At 50.7% G+C, this 19,549-nt stretch overlaps 8 protein-coding genes across 8 annotated transcripts; 6 read left to right on the top strand and 2 right to left on the bottom strand.

Moving 5' to 3' along the window:
• Positions 1-1,161: 1,161 nt before the first annotated feature.
• Positions 1,162-5,225, top strand: BDP55DRAFT_559299 (RNA-dependent RNA polymerase; the record flags this gene model as incomplete). The annotated part of the gene is made up of 3 exons (XM_060569891.1): positions 1,162-4,166; positions 4,221-4,541; positions 4,607-5,225. The coding sequence occupies 3 exons, from the start codon at positions 1,162-1,164 to the stop codon at positions 5,223-5,225; spliced, it is 3,945 nt and encodes a 1,314-aa protein (XP_060426117.1).
• A 1,143-nt stretch (positions 5,226-6,368) lies between these two features.
• BDP55DRAFT_279512 (uncharacterized protein) lies at positions 6,369-8,529 on the top strand. The gene is made up of 4 exons (XM_060566465.1): positions 6,369-6,676; positions 6,740-7,213; positions 7,302-7,615; positions 7,681-8,529. Exons 1-4 carry the CDS (start codon positions 6,581-6,583, stop codon positions 8,279-8,281), a joined length of 1,485 nt encoding a protein of 494 aa, XP_060426116.1. The 5' UTR covers positions 6,369-6,580; the 3' UTR covers positions 8,282-8,529.
• A 110-nt stretch (positions 8,530-8,639) lies between these two features.
• Positions 8,640-10,056, top strand: BDP55DRAFT_674425 (aldo/keto reductase). Its single transcript, XM_060575665.1, has 4 exons — positions 8,640-8,820; positions 8,894-8,932; positions 8,985-9,522; positions 9,599-10,056. The coding sequence occupies exons 1-4, from the start codon at positions 8,778-8,780 to the stop codon at positions 9,957-9,959; spliced, it is 981 nt and encodes a 326-aa protein (XP_060426115.1). The 5' UTR covers positions 8,640-8,777; the 3' UTR covers positions 9,960-10,056.
• Positions 10,057-11,045: 989 nt separating this feature from the next.
• BDP55DRAFT_559233 (uncharacterized protein) lies at positions 11,046-11,621 on the top strand (the record flags this gene model as incomplete). The annotated part of the gene is made up of 1 exon (XM_060569880.1): positions 11,046-11,621. One exon carries the CDS (start codon positions 11,046-11,048, stop codon positions 11,619-11,621), a length of 576 nt encoding a protein of 191 aa, XP_060426114.1.
• A 310-nt stretch (positions 11,622-11,931) lies between these two features.
• BDP55DRAFT_559167 (Alpha/Beta hydrolase protein) lies at positions 11,932-13,344 on the bottom strand (the record flags this gene model as incomplete). The annotated part of the gene is made up of 1 exon (XM_060569871.1): positions 11,932-13,344. One exon carries the CDS (start codon positions 13,342-13,344, stop codon positions 11,932-11,934), a length of 1,413 nt encoding a protein of 470 aa, XP_060426113.1.
• A 1,807-nt stretch (positions 13,345-15,151) lies between these two features.
• Positions 15,152-15,779, top strand: BDP55DRAFT_559214 (p-hydroxylaminobenzoate lyase; the record flags this gene model as incomplete). Its single annotated transcript, XM_060569877.1, has 2 exons — positions 15,152-15,255; positions 15,317-15,779. The coding sequence occupies 2 exons, from the start codon at positions 15,152-15,154 to the stop codon at positions 15,777-15,779; spliced, it is 567 nt and encodes a 188-aa protein (XP_060426112.1).
• Positions 15,780-16,061: 282 nt separating this feature from the next.
• On the bottom strand, positions 16,062-17,371 carry BDP55DRAFT_718457 (uncharacterized protein; the record flags this gene model as incomplete). The annotated part of the gene is made up of 1 exon (XM_060578409.1): positions 16,062-17,371. The coding sequence occupies exon 1, from the start codon at positions 17,214-17,216 to the stop codon at positions 16,062-16,064; it is 1,155 nt and encodes a 384-aa protein (XP_060426111.1). The 5' UTR covers positions 17,217-17,371.
• A 1,463-nt stretch (positions 17,372-18,834) lies between these two features.
• BDP55DRAFT_635312 (uncharacterized protein) lies at positions 18,835-19,296 on the top strand (the record flags this gene model as incomplete). Its single annotated transcript, XM_060572758.1, has 1 exon — positions 18,835-19,296. One exon carries the CDS (start codon positions 18,835-18,837, stop codon positions 19,294-19,296), a length of 462 nt encoding a protein of 153 aa, XP_060426110.1.
• Between the last annotated feature and the right edge of the window lie 253 nt (positions 19,297-19,549).

The raw sequence follows: 19,549 nt of genomic DNA, 5'->3' as shown, positions 1-19,549 counted from the left end.
AATGACACGTGCGAAATGAGTAGATGGGACGGGAAACGGTGTTGAGGTTTCGGACGGAATTGGCAATCGGCTAGAATTCGGTAGAAAGCGTTGGGGCCTTGCCACTTACCTAAGTGCCTATACCTTCAGTTTCCTCCTCTCTTTCCCGTTCGTGCGCCTGTTCAATTCGGAATGTCAACAGTTCGAAGAATCAGACGGCAGGTGCATCCATCGCCATGGCCACCCGTGGTTTCCTTACTACGTAGGTTCCTTCTTCCCGCTCGCTCCTGCCCCCACGCCGGCCAGCTTCATTGAAGGAAGCCACCACCCTCACACTCACTACCGTCTGGAGGGGTAGCGGCAGGTGCCGGAGGCCAGCCAATGATCGCCGGTATTCTCCTTCTGGTTGGCTGAGATGTGGTCCCCTGACCCGTAGTAGGTTAAGCGGAGAAGGGCCGCTCTCTTTTGGGACTAGTGCGAAAGGGCCCAAAAGCCGTTAGCGCGGGGCAGATAGAGCTCACGACTGTTGAAGCTTCTCGCAATCAAACGTGTCCGGGAAGCTCAAGCTTCTCCTTACATGCGAGCGCAGATATAAGAACAGCGCACCCATCAATTCTTCAGTAATCTGCACTACTACTGCATCTCTCGCGTCGTCATCTCCCACTACTCCTTCTATCTAATCTCCACCGCTTCATCAACAATCGCTCCAGCCACAGTAAACAGGTCCACTTGGTCGATCCAAAGACGACGCAAGCCTGCAGTCTCTGTCTGTTTGCTCTTCCGTGCCGTACTGCCTGTATTCAATCATCTCATTCAGCGTACTTCTCGGAATTGACTGGCAGAAGACATGGATAGAAGGGTGGGCTGTTGCTTTCCAACATGTGATGCATCACCTAGGATAACTGACACCCGTTCCAGGTGTGAGGTGCTCTCAGGCACATTCAACGTTTGATTCACCATCTTCCCCCGACGACTCCTGAACCTGATGCACCTGGCTTCTACTTCTGGTCTCATCATTCGAAAAACTCACATTGTTTCCATCACAAGCCCCTGACCTACCCCTCAACCCACTGCTGGGCGTCTTCCACGGACCCTCGTGAGCTTCGGTCTCGTCCTCAGTCTAAGCCTCGCCTCGTAGCTTCCACTTGAACACGCTGTACTGCTAATCATCGCGGCCTTGCCATGGAGGTTTACTTGACAAACGTGCCTAGGCACCTGACGGATCGGACCCTGGAGAAGGAGCTTAGGCCGCACATGAATGCTCTTGGCATCCTTGAATGGACCTGTTCGTCAAAGAGCAAAAACAACAAGGGCTGGGTGACTTTTCTCAACACAGCAGACGCAAAGAGCTTTCTGAAGCGTCATGGAAAACAGAGCCTCCCTGATGACGGGGCAACATCCAAGTCCGCACCGAGGGGAGGAAAGCCTCCAAACCAACGAGCAAAAGCGAACCTGTTTCTTATGAACACCCCCGTCTGGGTCGCCCCAAGCAACAGGCCACCCGACCCATTCATGCTCAAGAGCCTTACGCATCGTCTAGAGGAGAAGTACAGACAGCGGAAACAGCAAGACGCTCCCTCTGCCGACGACCCCATCGTATTTCAAGTTAGCCACCTGGCTTGCGGTCACAACTCGTTTCAGCCTGACAAGACGTTGATGTTCAACGAACAATGCCGCTTCTCTCAAAGAGGCCTCGCAAAGTTTGGCAAGAGAATGCTCATTCTGAAGTTCGAACAAGGCGCCAAAGTCGAGATCCCTCACTCCTCCATCGTCGAGATGATACACACCTCTGCTCCATCCACGTTTACCCTTCTCCTGAGTGAACCACCACGATTCTACTTAACCAAGTCCGCTTTGGATGAACAAATGGAACGTCTAGGCTTGATCGATGAATCCAGGAGACCTCAGGGAAAGTCATCCACTCGCAGTCTTGGCCTATCCAACAGCAAGGAGCACACGAAGTGTGCGGGAACTTGTCTCGTCTATCAGCTGGGAATCTTTGGACCCGACTTCGATCACAAAATGATTAGCCTCAAGAAGAAAGAGATCATCCCCATTGCGCACTCGAAGGTCACTCTCAACCAGATGCCCATACTCCACGGAATTGACTACCACGTTGAGTGGGCGAAATTCTATGATGGTTTAGTCAAGGCCGGAACCGCCAAGGCTTTGCCGTTTGGCATCTTATTTCAATTGCAGTCCCTGGTTTTCAACAACTTTTTACATCCACGCAGTGCTCACACGTTGTTGGTGTCTCTTGAGAAAACTTTCCAAAGCGCCAAACTAGAGGGCAGACCGAAGCCCGTTTCCGAGCAGGCGTTTAAGATTTTGCATGGCACTGGCCAGGATGGAATCTCCTACCCATGTCATAACACCGACCCGAGCGAACTAGACCCCAACGAGATCCTCAAATATCTTCTTTCCATTGAGAAGCGCTTACAATCGGAAACTAACATTGTATTCAGAGACGTCCTGTTCGAGCCTGAGATAACCGATCACCATGCCTGGGTTTTCAAGGCTACGGTGACCCCCACGAGAGTTACCTTGCATGGCCCCGACTTGGAGCCTCTCAATCGCATCCTCCGCAAGTACCCGAACCAGACGGACTACTTCATGAGAGTCACCTTCGCCGACGAGGACGGTAGTGATCTATTTTTCACCGGCAAGGTTTCCTACGATAAGATCTTTGAACGCTACAAGAACATCCTCAGCAAGGGCCTGGAAGTTGGCGGTCGAATTTATGGATTCCTGGGTTTCTCCCACTCCTCACTACGGTCCCACTCGGCTTGGTTCTCAGCTCCGTTCGTCGACGATTGGAACAAATTGCAGTTGTACGATAACATCATCAAATCGATAGGTGACTTCAACAAGATACAGATCCCGGCCAAGTGCGCGGCTCGCATCGGACAGGCCTTTTCGGAAACGCCATCCTTCATCTCTATCAGCGAGGCCAATATCAAGCGCCACTACATACCGGATGTTAAATCAACGGAAGGTGAAACTGAGCGGGTTTTCAGTGATGGCGTAGGCACAATCTCGCGCGAAGCTCTGGAGCTGATTTGGCCACGCTTGACACGAGGCTCGTTGATTTCCACTTGTCTACAGATTCGTTGGGGAGGTGTCAAGGGAATGCTGTCTCTGGACACACGGCTTCAGGGTCGAGCGGTGTGCATTCGGAAAGAGTCCATGGAGAAGTTTCCCAGTGATGACTGGGATAACCTGGAAATCTGTGACGTGGCATCCCGACCTCTCAAACTAGTGCTCAATCGTCAAATGATCAAGATCTTGGAGGACTTGGGCACGTCCAGAAAATGGTTCCTCCGATTGCAAAAGCTGGAGCTTGATCGACTTCGGGCCGTCACGGCTGATGCCTACAACACGGGAACCTTCTTGCATCTACAGGGTATCGGCACAAGTTTCTTCTTGTCGACCTTCATCAAGAGTCTTGACAGTTACGGCATAGATTACCGGCAAGACAGGTTCTTGAGAGCAGTAGTCGAGTCAGTTGTTTTACGAGAACTGCGATTGCTCAAGCACAAAGCCAGAATACCAGTTCCCAACGGCGCTACACTATTTGGCATCATGGATGAGACGAGATTCCTCAACGAAGGCGAGGTCTACGTGTGTTTAGATACTTATCGAAGACCAGGGAAGCCAGCTGTTGCCGAATCTATCAAAGATGGTACCTTGATCCTCGTGACGCGGTCACCAGCTCTTCACCCCGGCGACATCCAGCAAGCCATGGTGAGAATACCGCCCGCAGACCATCCCCTACGGAATCTTCGCAACTGTATCGCGTTTAGCCAATGTGGAGAGCGCGACTTGCCTAGTCAACTTAGTGGCGGTGATCTTGATGGCGATTTGTATAACATTATCTGGGACCAAGAGGCTACACCACGAGTGGTATGCGGAGCTGCCGACTACCCCAGAGTAACACCGAGGCCACTCGGTCGACCGGTAACGAAAGAAGACATGGCCAACTGGTTTGTTGACTTCATGAAGTCTGACGTACTCGGTATGATTGCCACCAGACATCTCATTCTCGCGGACAAAGACCATGATGGCACGGCGAGCTCGGACTGTATCAAACTAGCCAGCTTGCATTCAACCGCTGTAGACTTTTCGAAGACGGGTATCTCAGTCACGCGGGAAGAAATCCCAAAGGCACCCGTCTTTCGTCCGGACTTGTAAGTATAGACTGCAACTCGATTGAGCTTACTAATACTGACACTGTCTCACAGCCTTGCTCCCGCTCCGCCCGCTCAGCTGTATGATCGAACGCACATCGACTTCCTCGGTAAAGACGAGGCAGTCGACGACGATGACGACGGTTTCGCACCAACGTACCGATACTATAAATCAGACAAGGTTCTCGGCGAGCTCTATCGCAATGTCGACGAAAAGCAGATTTGGGATGAAGAGATCAAGAGAGCCATTGCCAAGACGGGCCCCTCGGTTTGGGATCAATTTGTTGGCCTGATACAGCGAAAGATCCAGGACTATACTCATGGGCGAGTGAGTTGGGAAACAAAGCTCAAGGAGGCGAAAAGTTTGCGAGACGTGTGAGTTGCCCTGTGACATATGGTGTAGCAACTTCCAGGACTTTCCCCGCTGACTCTCACTACAGATACGAAGATCACCTCTTCAGTGCCATGACGACGTATTCCGACAGTCACTTGAAGCAGTTGACAGAAGTCGAGGTGTTCTGCGGCTCAATCTTTAATAAGACCGGCGCGCAGACTCGACGTCAGAAGGACAACTCGATGAAGCTTAAGCAAGAGTTCGATCGAGTAGCCGACCTCATGGTGCAACAAATGCGGCGCAGATTCCGCAATGCTGCAGATCAGGCTTCCCAAACTGCTGATATCTACAGCAACCCCGCACCACGAGGTACCAGCCAGGTTGACGATGACCTGGAACGACTCCTGGCACCGAACAAGGATGCGCTAGAGATGTCGTACGCTTGCTTCATGGTGGCATTGCTGCCGAGTACCGACACCGAGCGCGGACATCGAGCATCGCAACTGGATAGTTTCAAAGTCATTTCAGCAGGTGTCCTACTCAAAGAGCTCACGGAGCTTGCGAATCGCGTGAAGGGTGGCAAACTAGTCGACCCCAGTAATGATGACGCCGCGGGTGGCGGCTTTGTTGGTGTCACTGGTGGGCCAGCCACGTCGTACGCGTACAGTGGCTATGATGTGGATGTCGGACAGTATCCAAACTACGGATATAGCCATCATATATAGAGTATAGTAGCTGTGGGCGCTAGACCGCGATATGATTCACAAGCTGTTATACGACATCAGGGCTGGATATTTGGTGCGCTCTCGTCGAAACTTCAAGCAAGGTGTGGTCCGCGCCCAGTTCAGTCCTTTGCCATTCTCATGTTTAAGTATTTCAAATCTGAAAGTTCCACTTACTTGCAAGTTGCCTATCGTAATTACCGGAACAATCGCAACTGACCACCTTCCACGGCGATACACTCTTCGCCTAAGGTACGGCAAGCGCATGTTTAGAAGCTCCCAAGCTTGCAGTCATTCACAGGCACGCTCGGCTGTGGTTTCTTGTAATTTGCAGATCACACCCGGCGGGATACTCTTCATAAGCAAGACCTCGCGCGGCTGGTATGTGTAATGACGACACCGGGGATCGTTACAATAGCTGGGGGCAGTCGAAGACCGCAGCGCATTTAAGGATTGTTTGAGCGACGATGACGGACAGTTCCGTAGCAGGCTGGGACTTTTCATGACTCGACTTCGTCTTATCCTCGGAATCCGCTGGTCCCAGACCCGTGCCATCACGGGAGCCAAATCTAGCATCCGTGGACCGAATATTCTAGCTTCATGACCTTAAATCATTGCCTACTTCCCGCTTCAAGCTTATCCGTATTACCCTTTGCCATGTCGGAAACCCCAACTGCTGACGAAGATGGACCTTCACTTCATATCATCCTGTGGCCAACTTAAGCAAGGAAATTGTGTTAGATAAACCGAGGTCCAAGCACCGCACGGATAGGCACAATGCAAGGAATAGAGGACCTATCCCCCTTCTCCCCCTTCCATTCGTTTCGTCGTGCTGGTCCTTGCGGCAGAGCAGTCGGCCCAAAGTCTAAGTTCATCCGCCATGCTTTATCCTCGTCCACACCATTCTGCCATCGAACAAAAGTAGGGAGCTAACCGCGGGGTCAAGTTTCTCGGGTCTCGGGACATGGTAACCCTGCCTACCTTTGGCCGCCAGAGGAACTTCACGGCTCACTTCAACTACGTTGGAAACTTTCAAGGTCAGAAGAAATTCATGCACACGTGGTGAGAAGTTCTCCAATTGTCGGGCGAACCCGCCTCCATGGCAGAGAAGCTGCTTGCTGGCCAAAGCTTCAGGATCGCCGACCGGCACCCCAAACCTTTTTTTCCCACTCTTCCACCTCGACAGACTTTCGGCACTTTGGCGGGGCTAGTTTCGACCCCCCTTTCTGCGTCACAGCTTTCAAATGGCACCTGGCGCCTTTGTTGTTGATATTGGATTTGGACCATCTCATACCTTGCCCTGATGCCGTTTGGCAGGTAACTTGAGCTGAACACATACGGTGGGGCCATGCGCGATCATGAATCGATACAGAGTCAGCAAGCCAAGCGGGCCCCATAGCAAGTCATCGCCTGGGCGACGACGATGTCTGTCGTGCCGCAAATTGCCGGCCGCGGTAAGTGGAGCGAAAACGCGACTTGGGATGATACGAGGAAACGGTCGTTGACGAGTATCACAGTGCGATTGCCGGCAATCGCGGCGTGCGAGGGAAAGGTCACAATCGAGTTCCGCAACCTCATCTATGAGTGAAAGCTCACCGACCACCAATGCGACCATTGAGTCAAAGATCACAACGCCAGGATGTCTGAGTTCGATGCCTGGAAGTTTGGAGCCTTTACCGGCTGATATCACCATGGCTTTCTTCGCGTTCGTAGGCGATTCACCATCACCAATGACCGATATCTTTTCGCTTTCATTCATGCGGACGTATCTCGACACGTCAATACCAATCCGTGCCGTCGTGACGACAATTGGCAAGATATGCCTGGAGTACTCCAAGACTACAGCCTTGGAAAAGAAACAAAAGGCAGCAGCATCGATCATAGCCCAGGACCGATATAAGCTGAAGGAGTTCCTGGACGTTCTCACATCTCCTGGGAGCAGTGATCAGCACTTGATGTTGTTGTACGGGATCTTGATGGCTTATGCAGAGGTGCGTTGAATCTCGAGCCCCCAGAAATTGCAACGCATTTTCTATGGTACCTATCGGACTCAGAGCTGACTGTAATGGCTTCAAATAGACAATGACCGGCCAGTCATGGCTCTTCTTCCAAGCCACAATGAGAAAGCTTACGAGCAAAGTCCAAGATCAGGTCCAACAGCGAAAAAGAGCACCACTTCTGTATTTCGACAAAGGGTTGCTGATGAACTACTCCCTGTTGGCAACTTATCACTGTCTAGTCTCGTTCGAGGACACGTTTCTTGTCGATGTCGAGCTCTATGATCCAAAGCCTTTCGAAAATATCGATGCGATTACTAGCCAAGTACGCATCAACTCTGCCATATTACACCACTACACAAAATATGTAGCACATTTCGCGCGACTGCACCATAAGTAAGAAATTCATTTCTCAGGGACATGAGTTGAGTGTTGTACTAGTAGCTAACAATTCTAAACAGGGCAACGAAGTGGGTGCGACAAGCAAGACACGTATTAAATGACCGCCATATAGCTGCAGAACCGCCACCTCACGAAGAGCTCAAGGCGGTACTATTGGAAGCCGGGCTACTGCAGCAGGGATTAGAAATCATTGAAAATTCTGCAGCGGTCATCGACGTGATGGAGAATCTTCGGGGAGAGAGATACGATGACAGCGACCAAGCGGACAAGACCGACTTCAGCATTTTGCGCGAGGCTTTCTACCACTTCTCGCTTATGGGTATAACACGGACCTTTTGGGACCCGGCATGGAAACTCATCGACGAGGATTTACCGCACATGACAGACATGCCGGATCTTGAGGGGCATGGGCTCTTCGTTCTTGAGAGACTAGAGCAACGGACTCCTGTTGTCGGACTAGAATCGTGGAGCTACCTCGTTGTTCTCATGGGCATTGCCCTTGAGGCTAAGAAAGGCGATATCAGGCAACGAGTGGATGTCCTGCTCAACGACATTCTGGGCAAAGGCTTTGCAATCGCCGGGGCTTTGTTGACTGATGTGAGGATGATTTGGGGAATGGATTATGCATCCGGACACGAATGCATTGGGCCTAGCTCATGAGGGAAGATTGGTGGAGGCGAACATTGCTTACACAACTCAAATCAAGCCAAAATACCCAAGAAGCAAGTGCTAGTAATTCAATGTACATTACAAGACCACAAATAATGCCAATGTCACGGTAAGATCTGATAAAAAAGAGGATTTCTAGCCAATCAATCGATTTCCCGCACAACACCGCCTTGTCGGTTTTACTCAGTTCCCGCTTGCCAAGTTATACATGAATTGCCGACGGGATACAGTTCCGACCGTGATGTGATGCTTTTTACTCGCGACGGATAAATCTTTATACTGGTGAAACAAGTGGCTTCAACTTCATATGTAATTCAATTGGCTGACATGACGTAATGTTGTTCAGACCCTCCCCCGCATTGAAAGTCCCGCAATCGGCGTTCAAGAACGAATATCAAAACAGAATGACAACCGAACTGAGAGCCTCAAGACTAATTCAGACAGTTTCCCGGTATCTCAAGCAATTTTATCATCGTTTTCGTTCACAATGGCACCTCCTGTCTGCAAAAAGACGTTCAAGCTGAACAACGGTACGAGACTCATCGCGCGACGAGAGATAAGATGCATCCCATGAGTGTTCATGAGCTGACCAGCCTTCTCCAGGCCTTGAACTCCCCGCCGTCGGTCTGGGAACATGGCAAGGTAAAGACAGCCCCCATACCGAACGCGTTCCACAGAGTCTGACAGCCCAAAGGCACTCCAGGGTCAGATGACTCCAAGGCCATGGAGGAGTCCGTCATACACGCCCTCAACGCCGGATACCGTCTCATCGACACCGCCCAGCTCTATGGTGTCGAAGACATTGTAGGCAAGGCCATCCGCAACAGCGGCATCCCCCGTGAAGAGATCACCGTCGTTACCAAGTTCTGGGGTGAGTGGCATCACGACCCGGCGACGGCGCTTCAGATTTCACTGGACACCATGGGCCTCGACTACATTGACGTCTTCCTCATGCACTGGCCGTGGGCCACGACTCCGGCACCGGAGAAGAAAGTCTTGAAGAAGTGGGAGAGCCCGACCTTCATCGAGACCTGGAAGTTGATGGAGAAGCTGGTCGGTCCCAAGTGCAGGTCAATCGGCGTCAGCAACTTCATGCCCAAGGTCATGGATGAGCTGCTCAAGGAGGCCGCGATCGTGCCTGCTGTCAACCAGGTCGAATTGCATGCGTTCAACCCGAACCTGAACCTCGTACCCTACTGCAAGGAGAAGGGCATTGTTGTCACGAGTTGGAGGTGAGCATCTCCAATCCATTGAACCAGGGAAACACTGCCACGTTGAAAAGAATGTATGGGACGCTAAACGAAACAGCACGATGGGTGGCTCGCGTCCATCTCAAAATGAGATTCTCAACCACGAGCTCTTCACCAGCATCGCCAAGGCACATGGTATCTCCGCAGGCGTTGTGTCCCTTTCCTGGTGCGTCCAGCGCGGTATCGCAGTCATCCCAAAGAGCGCCAAGAAGGAGCGCATCGAGGAGAACATCCGCCTCGTCACCCTTACCGAGGAGGAGATGAACAAGATCAACGAGGCGCACAAGACAATCAAGAAGGAGAGATTCTCCAACGGCATTGCAGTGCAGCACATGGAGATTGATGGAGTGATGACCCAACAGGGTTGGACGTACACCGATATGGGCTACGAGGATGAGAATGGCAACTGGTTGGCGTAAAATGAATGGATGCTAGAGCGTTGCTTGAGGTTAAGGAGCGCAGGGATTCGGTGTAAAGCCCAAATGAAAACTGAATACATATCCGCCGCTCCAGTCCAAATTTCATCCGTAATCCCGTTGATCGTATCAATACGCTTACAAATCTATGGGTCGTTTGCTCATGCTGTACGCAGAGCCAAGCCTATGCTTTCGTCACCGAAAACGCCTATAACTCTTCATGTCAGCGGAGTTAGACTAAAACCGGGGAGGCAGCCAACTCTAGGTGCTGCTGCACTAACGTACGCAACATGGCTAGGCCCTTGCGCACCGACCCAATGAGACCCCTTCTACGAGCATCTTTACGTTTTTTACAGATTAAAAACTAATCACTATAAACTAACACGGAGGTGCTGAAAACTTGGATAGCTCAGATGGAATAAAGCGAGCTGCCTTTTGACGGGCCGACTTACGCATAGTCCGTCGCGTCCAAGATAAAGCAAGTGAGTGAACTAAGCCAAGCCATGCTTGGCAATAGCACTGTCTGAATCGGGGAGTGGGCCGCTAGCGTCGCAGCGAAAAGCATAAAGTCAACCACAGCAGCCTCTTCATCTTTCTACTAAAAACTTCCCCTCAATATCCAGAAAATTGAACAGCCCGGAATCAGTAGAAGCCGCCAGAATGGCCGGGTCACATCAAGAACAGGAGCTATCATTGAAGAGGACAGGATCCTCCTCAGCGTCAGAAATCATTCAAGTATCATTAGGACAATTACCAGCGCAAAGTGAAGCCCTAGAATCGGCAGAAGATTGGACTGGCCTGACATCAAGCAAAGAGCGGAGGAAACTTCAAAATCGACTGAACCAGAGAGCACGCCGTTAGTCCACCCTGTATTCCTTGACTTACCAAAAGTTATTGAACACGGTCTAACTGAATGGTGTGCATCTAGGCAGAAGAATGAAGCAAGAAGTGTTTCGTCAAATGAGTCAACTAGAGGGAGTAATAAATGACACCATAGCGGAAGCAGAATCACGCAGCCGTCTGCAGAATGGAACCACCGGAGATGAAGGCTACTCACTCCTACCATGCCCCAAACGAAGGAACGAGTTGATGGTACTCGCACAAGAGGCACGAAGAAACTATTCCCTAGGAACTCCGGCGCCCCGACAACTCAGCGCCCTCGTCAAGCTCAACCTGCTTACTGCGCTATGGCGTAATACGCAGATATTGGGCTTCAACATACACTCCATCTGCGAGGACGAATTCATTTCTCCGCACAATCTGCAAGGCCCGGATCTCCCCTGCTATTCTCGCCAAGAGCTCTCGTGGCCTCCATATTTGCGTCCGACGGAAGCGCAGAAAAAGATTACGCATCACCCATTCCTTGACGTGTTCCCATTTCCTTCTTTGAGAGAAGCCGGGATCCGGGCCGAAGAACTTGGTTTCTTTGATGAAGACGACTTTTGTCTCGACATCTTCCATCTTGATGACAAAAAGGACGGCGTGGAGCGACCACGCATGATAGTCTGGGGCGAGTCTTGGGATCCCCGGGGTTGGGAGGTCAACGTTGCGTTCCTGAAGAAATGGGGCTGGATGGTCCGAGGCTGCCCAGAGTTGCTAGAAGGCACGAACTACTGGCGTGAGAGAAGGGGCGAAAAGAAGTTGAACTTTAGCCTCAACCAGTGATATTTTCAGGGTATCGGGGCAATACGTATCGTTGAGCGTTCACTTTCATCAATTGTGGTACAGTTAGAACGCATCAATTTTCAGAAATTACAATAGGGGTACGGGTAAGGATCACATGTACAGAATGCTTCAACTATATCGAACTTGGGTTGAGTCTCGTTAAAGACTGAAATTGCTATATATCGACTGTAGGTCTTTAACACAGTCCAAATCCCCAGGGAAACCATGCAAGCTAACTCATGGTACCTTAGTTGAACGATTTCCCATAAAGCCCTCAACAACAATGGTTTCATCGTTTCCAAGTAGTTACTCAGAACGGCTGAGCAGTCGCATGCCAGAAAAGCTCGCCAATAGCATATCTGTCAGTGAGCGGCTTAACCTCCTCCTTCACACATGTCTTCTCCACCGGGACTCCCTCGAATCTCGCCGCGATCCATGCAGCAATGTCAGCTCTCGCCGCCTCCAGGACCTGGCCGTGACCCATGCTCGGGTAGACTCTAGCATGAACAGGGCTCTCGGGGAATGAGGTGCAAGTCTGGTTGAAATCGTCGAGCGTAAGGTTGTTCGGTGTAATGGTGTCGGTCTCGCCCGAAATCACCAACATTGGCGCCGCGACGGAGTGTGGGCCCTGGCCGTTGTAACGAACGGCCCAGTCGTTGACGACAGGGAGTGTCAGCCAGCTGGTGTTCTTGTAGAGCTGCTCCGGGGTGAAATCGCCGACGATAGCAAAGCCAGACGTGAAGCACGACTTGTCTAGGGCACCCAGGCGCTGCAGGGGAATCTCTCCAAGGTAGTCCGCAACCTTGATCTGGTCGGGGAAGAGCAGAGACAGAGACTGGAGGAAGTAGACCGAGAAGGGATCGTGGGCAGCCTTTCCTTGGGCGAGCGCCAGAGAGGCGGGAATGAGCTTCTGCGGCCGCAAAGCAGGGGCGGCAGCCACGGAGCCGACGAACTCGCCGGCTTCCAAGAGGGCTTCTTGGTCGGGCTGAGCCAGACGCTCGTTGGTTCTCCATGCCGTCATGGCGCCCTCGCTGTGTCCATAGACCACCCACTTCTGTCCCAAAAGGTCGCCGATGACCTTTCTAGAGGCAACGAGAGAGTGTGCGACATCGGCAACGTGGAGCCAACCAGACTCATACATGAAACCTTGGGGGATATCGGAACCCTGGCCAGCATAGTCGGGGGCAATAACCGCGTACCCAGACTCGGCGAGGATGAAGGGGGCTTTCCAGTCGTAGTAAAGGCCCTTGTTGTTTGTGGGGGCACACAAGCGGCTACGGCCGGCAGTTCCGTGGGTCCAGACGACGGTGCGGAGCTTATTCTCCTCGGCCGTAGCACCGGGCTTGGCGAACGGGTTGGAGAAAGGCAGGAGAACCCAAGCAGATGCGGGGATCGGCTTGCGGTCAATGTCTTCGGTCACATAGAGGACCCTTGACAATGACAGACTGGCGGGGATGGTCCAGTTCAAAGAAAGCTGCGCAGCGGGCACGTTCTCCCATCGCAAGATATCGCCAGGCTTGGCACCGGTGAAGTTGGAAGGAGTAGAGTAGAAGGGGTCGGACACGATGTCGCTCACCCAGAGAGATGCTTCAGATTCGTAGGTCGTCTGGATGGCGGTTTGGCAGGCTTCATCGCAACCCTTCTGGCACTCGGCGTCGCAGATAGGGTCGAGGGCAGAAACGATGCCAGCGAAGGCGGCAGCAACAGCTACGAAAGACTTCATTTTGCCGGATGATCTTGAGTTGGAAACAAACGTAACCCTGCTGGATGAGGAACGGGAGGCATACTGATCTCTACCAGCACCTGGCCTTTATACAAGGTCGAGGACGGAAAGGGGGTTCATCTCATCATCTGATTGTTATTCGCAGATATGATTACAGGAGCTGGACTCATTGAACTTGAACCTTAATTCCACGCTTTACCTACACAATACTACGAGCCCAGTCTGTTCAGCGGTCATATTAAGCATACGTATGATGCATGCTTGGTGGTCGCCCCAGTGTCGCATACAACTTCCCCTTTTGGGATGGATCACCCGCCCCTCGTTGCAGCGCATCCATCCCGAGTTGTGATCGGGGAATACGCCAGGCCCGGAACCACGGTCATCGGCCTAGGTAGGCACTTGTCGATAAGCATGACTGAGTTGTTTTCAGCTTGAAGTTGGCTCTATCTAGTCAAACAGATTCTCGGAACGCTTCCGACCCATTCCGTCTGATCTTCTAGCTGCCTCTCAATCGTGAAAGGCGGACTTCGGAGACTTCTGTCAAGCTGGCATGCATTTCACCCCACCAAGCTATGGTCATATCGGCCTCCCACCGGCAGCTGTTCCCAGTGATGCGGTAGTACTCCACCCTCGACGATTGCAGCTTCTGATCGGCCCGCCCTGGCAATCATGAGCATGCACATCATATTGTGTGGTATTGCATCCTCAACTGTGTACATTAGATCCAGTGAATTGTTAATCATCTATTAAATACATCTCGGCATAAAGCATGGCATCTACCCAGAACAAGGCATCTGTTACAATCAACTTCTTTTCCCCTGGTCTCATGATACCGTAGGCGGCAGTTTTGATGAGCAATAGCTCAACTCTGTCCCTCATTTATGTTCTCTTTACTTCACCACTAGAGGACCTGCCCCAAGTCGTGGTCTCTAAGCCATCACCTGATCAAAGCGGCACAAGAGCCAAGAAATTCATACCTTCCATTGAATGGATGATTGAACACAGGGTCTGCAGTGGAGGGAAATCCGATTCTCCCGTTGAGTGCGCGCATCAACAAACAGATGTTAGGTGACCGAGGAAGACATATATCGGTCATCATAACCAGGGCTCAAAATGAAACCTGACATGCATGTTATGATGACTGTCATGTGATGATGACTGTCATGTGAATTATTACGATGATTTACATTGCAATGCTCAAACATTGTCTGTAAGTTCATTTCTTCCCGGTTATCATACCTTTGCTTTTCAATCCAGATTTCATTCAAGCAGATCACGCTTCAGTAGGCTGCAAGGAACTGAGCTATTGAGTGAACAACAGCAGTATTGAATTCAACATCAAGCACTTCAGTTGAACGGAAAAATGTTCTTACACTTGGTTCTCCAGCGATAGGCGTCTAAGTTTCAATCACCCCGGGTTCAAGTCTCGAATGGGGGTGAGTAACAATTTTGTCGGCGTTGAAAATATTTGCATAATTACAATGGCTCTCGATAATTTTGTGTCTGAGGTTTCCAGCATGAAAAGTTCACTGATGCATCTTGGGTAGTAATACCTACTGATGGACACAAGTTCAACTGCAGGATCGCCATGCGAACGCTTAATTTGGACGGTCGCTTTCGTCATCGCCACACCGAGAGGCCGTGCCGGCGTGACCGAAGGAAACTAAGCGATGCCTCTTCCCCGCACCATGTGGCATTCCGGCTTCAACTACCGGCAAGACAATTCAGGGTTAGCCATTTCTTTGCAAGAGTGCAGTTCAGAATCGTTTCTTCCTCCTTACCTGCGTTTTCAGATTCACGTGCAACAATGGAGAAGGCAGATACGGCCGAGGTGCTAGATGTATCTCTGTGGCCAACGGCGGCAAAGTTTGTCTCTCGATGTTGCGAGTTCTTGAATGAGGTGCAAGACTTGTGAGTACTCCTGACAAGAGATATGGACATGAATCTCATCAACTCACGATAATTGCGCCAGGACACCCGGTAAAGCTTTAGAATTAAGACTCAATCAAGACTTTGGACCGGGCAATCAGTACTACGAAGACTTCTGCGCCCACATCAAACAAGGTCTCGAAGAAGGGTGGGTGGCTCAGACTGAGATCGACGGACGGAAATATCGGCGGGGCAAGATCGCACTACCTTCGGCGTCAACGAGATACTTCAGCATCACAACCGTGTTTATGGACAGCGATACTGAGTTTAGGGGACAATACCACGCTCACCCTTACGGCGAGATAAATTGTGTTGTCCAGCTAGATCCTACGGCTGAACTCAAAGGAATGCAAGGTTGGCAGGGTGCTGGCTGGACATCCCCTGGACCTGGAACACATCACTTTCCCGAAGTCCGTAAAGGGGCCTTGGTGGCACTATTTTTCCTGCCCGCTGGTCGAATCTCATATAACGCTCAGCCAGGTGCACCACAGCCATTATCAGTCTAGATACGTTAGCAGAACACGATCGGTTGGATTGTGACAATAAAAAGACTTCGATTCTCTAGGTACTATTTCTAACGAGTGGCACAGCTCTGATCCAGTACCTTACTAGGACTGGGACATTGGCGGATAACAGGATTTTAATAAGGCAATTCAACGAAAGTGGGACTGAAAAACAGAAGAGACTAGGAAAAGGTAACAGAGCAAACTACCATCAACTTGCAGACCTCGACGCAATCCATGAAAGGAGGCTCGGTTGAGCAACACAATTCTCACAATCCTCAGAATTCACGAATCCTCAGCATTGGTCTTTTTCTGCCTTCTCAAGCTGGGCCCATTAATTTGCCTTTGCCCAGTTGATGTCTGGCCCTGACCTTGGCTTGGTAGCAAGGCGCATCCGAAATAGTAGGCGTGCATAGACGGAGTTCCATACACGTCTCCATCGTAAGTGGCGTCAAGATTATTGTGTTGATCGCCAGCCCCAGATTTTGTACAATTGATGTACAGGAGAGCATTGTCGGTGGAACTCGGTGTCTGAGTTATGCATGACGAAGCGGGGGAATTCGCATGACCAATGTTGTCATAGTTGAAGTGATGTCCAGATGGCTGCATCGCCATTCGATTAAGGAGATCCGGGTCATTTTCGATGTACGCTCCATTGACTTGGGTGACGCCCTCACCAGCCGTGCAATCGCGGTATACTGTCCGACCTTTCATGTTGACTTCAATTCCAATCGGGAAACCCTGATGAGGCCAATTTTCAGAAGAAGACCTGTTGCTGGTAGGAAGGGGATGAGCTTGGTTTGGCCCTACATCGCAGCGTTTTTCGGCTTCTTTGGCCAAGTTGCAATGATAGTCGTGGAGAACGGAGGCAGGTTCCCAGTCCCGAGACCTATGTGCATTTTTCACAAGCGCAACTGAAGCACCACTCGTTGACGATGATGAAGCGCCGGCCTGTCTCTCAAACTCGGCAGCATCATCCTCGAGATCAGGCAATAGGCTCTTCTTTGTGTTGCGCAAGGAACGGTTCGCCATGGCATGTATGTCTGACTGTATCTGGTGGAGTGTGCTGGCCTCGATATTGTGTATGATAAGAGAAAGTTGAGACTTGCGCCTTTCCAGTATATCCAAGGTGTTCTTCAGATCTCTCTCTTTACGGAGAAACACAAAGGATTGAAACAAACGGCTTCTGCTCAAAGTTGCTTCGATGTTGTGTTGGTCGACAATCTCTTGTAATGAACGAGTCTGTACACCAATTTCGGTTGTCTGAAGAAGAGGGTTGAGAGATATAGAGTTGGAAAGATCATGGAGTTCTTGAAGTTGTGTTCGATAACATTTCAAGGCTGATGGCGCCTCTTTTATCTTTTTCATGAGCTCGAGAATTGCAAAGCAGGATACCGCTAGCTGACTAGCAGCAGCCGCAACTCCTATGACTTCGGCCATGACGGAGAGAGCGTTAAGGTGAGTCAAGAACTGACAACTCCAAGGATGTGTGGAAAGAATACTGATCACCACCAGGCGGTGAGAAGCCTAAGCCAATAGGTTTGTCCGCACGACGAAATCTTGTACTTGTACTCTTAAGATAGCATAGTGGTGTGGCCGGAAAGCATGCGGGCAGACCTATGCGCCGAACGAAGGTTGCGATAACGTGGCAGTAGATGACAAAGTCGGTCTATGTTTTGGGGGCTGCGGAGTGAAGAAGTCATGAGATGCCTATGGGTGAACTTTGTATATGTTGAAGGTGAACAGAGATACATTCCACGTTGCGATGTAGGAAGAAATAAGGCTGATATGCAAGACCGGGCAGGGTTTATCCGGAAAGGGGGGCTGAGTCTATAGATGGACTCTGTTCAATTGGCTTGCGAAGAGCTGCACCAAGAGAATGGTTTTGAAATCATTGGTTTTAACACAGGCTGTTGAGGCCATAACGCCGTGAGCCTGTTTTTCTATGGTGTGAAATCTCAAGCCTCTCCTCTCACCGCCATTAGAGCGTAGTTGTTAGATTAGAAGGGGGTGTACACACTGCTTTAGCTCAATGGTAGACTTGTACTGCCATGAACGACGAGTATTAGAACAGATAGTGTTGATCATTTGGGGGCTGGAGCTTTTCTATCTGTCAAAGTCAAGATGCCACAACACTTAACCGGGACTGGCGCTCGTGATATTTCAAAACGCGCTCCACTGACCTAATTTGAGTCGAAAAAATAGCATCTGGTTTTGAACACTACTTAGTATGTAAGTTGACCTAGAAATCCCCTCACTTTGCTCGGATGATCAAAACTTTTCACATGTTCAAAGAGATCCACGCTCTGCGAGGCTCCGAATGCATGTGCCTATGCTAATGAATTGATTGGATCGATGAATCTTGGAGGTGGTGAGTTGTCCATTGGGGGCGAGACTTGGGCATATTCCTAAACACAAGATGGTGGGCATGGTGCCCGATTCGTGCATGTTAGCAGCGCTGTTGGGAAAAGCTGTAATCAGGCTGATCTCGGGCCTCACATATTCATAAGTTCTTCTTAGACAAGAGGCCAATTACTTGATTAGCTGATGAGGACCCGTTGTGCTAAGCATCTCGCGAACTGATCGATACTAACATGCTCGAAATGGAGAAACTGATGCCTGCACCAATACGCGACTATTAGTCTTTGACGATGTTTCCCGTCTCGCTTCTGCTTGACATCTTCCTACCGCGGCTTAGATGCAGGGTACCTTGTGCCCGTCTCAGAAGCTTCTGCTCCTCCTTCTTTCACAATAGTACCAGACGCGTCGGGATTGCTTCGCCTACTTGCTGCGTGCAAGACTCCGTGTCATTGGGCAGACCCCTGAATGCTGACTACTTGGCGCCTCACACCAAACGGCCCCTTGCTTCGACTTTGGCGCAGCGATGGCCACACAGGCATGGTCCCAGCCCTCCCACAACAGAAACATTGCCTAGCAAATTCTCCCAACTTGGGTTGCCTTCATTTAGGCTAAGCACACCACCCTCCGAGTCATTGCGATGACTGACTGGCCAAACGAATTATTGTAGTGGTTCGATTCGCCGACGATGCCACCGAAAATGACCATGAACTCCGACGCTGCAGGAAGACGAACCGAGTCCACATACCCGTACAACGCATCCAGCAATGTTTGCGCCGGAGCTAGAAATCAGTACAACGGGCCCGCCAGAATAAACAAAGGAACGAGCATCAATAACATTCGGCCGGTTACAAAGATCAACAAAAGTACGAATTACTATATCCGTACGTTTGTTTTAAATGGCAATACACAGTCATCGAGGTCTTGTCAAAATTGCGATACGAACGATCCGGCTGGACGAGAGATTTCCCGTGTTTCGCTCAAGACGACACCCACTTCCGACGGTCGGCAGATGTCGCTACCCAACAACGTCGACCGAGCCAAACATGCACCTGTCTCGCCCCGTGTTTCTTATTCTATCCACATTGAATGGATAAATTTTATCATTCGCCATTCGAGCATCCAGGGATTCGACCTCATCTGCAAGTTTCTGATGTGGTAAGTTCAGTCTGCACGATAGGATTCCGAGCATAATGCGAGCATTGCTAACGAAACTCTCTTCATAGCTTGATTGTCTGCTATACTAAAGTCCCTTGGCAATCCGAAAACCTCCGCCGAAAACGCCTGGACATTCTCCATCTTCTAGCAGACCTGATTCTCCGGCGCCGTTGAACAATACTTCCACCCCCCAGCACGGCCTGATTGGTCGTCCAAAGGCTCGTATGAATCTTCTCGGATCCTAGCCTGAACCAAGG

This window comes from Colletotrichum godetiae (assembly GCF_030913485.1).
Source record: "Colletotrichum godetiae strain CBS 193.32 chromosome Unknown BDP55scaffold_41, whole genome shotgun sequence".
In the NCBI taxonomy this organism is placed as follows: Eukaryota; Fungi; Ascomycota; class Sordariomycetes; order Glomerellales; family Glomerellaceae; genus Colletotrichum; species Colletotrichum godetiae.
Note: the sequence above shows the minus strand (reverse complement) of the source record. Positions and strands in the feature narration are given on the sequence as shown.

Bases quoted from the DNA above. Each gene is read 5' to 3' on its own strand.
- BDP55DRAFT_674425 (XM_060575665.1), top strand. From the start codon at position 8,778: ATGGCACCTCCTGTCTGCAAAAAGACGTTCAAGCTGAACAACG. The intron at 8,933-8,984 runs GTAAAGACAGCC...GACAGCCCAAAG, and splicing joins CGGTCTGGGAACATGGCAAG to GCACTCCAGGGTCAGATGAC. The intron at 9,523-9,598 runs GTGAGCATCTCC...TAAACGAAACAG, and splicing joins ATTGTTGTCACGAGTTGGAG to CACGATGGGTGGCTCGCGTC.
- BDP55DRAFT_279512 (XM_060566465.1), top strand. From the start codon at position 6,581: ATGAATCGATACAGAGTCAGCAAGCCAAGCGGGCCCCATAGCAAGTCA. The intron at 6,677-6,739 runs GTAAGTGGAGCG...CGAGTATCACAG, and splicing joins GCCGCAAATTGCCGGCCGCG to TGCGATTGCCGGCAATCGCG. The intron at 7,616-7,680 runs GTAAGAAATTCA...AATTCTAAACAG, and splicing joins TTCGCGCGACTGCACCATAA to GGCAACGAAGTGGGTGCGAC.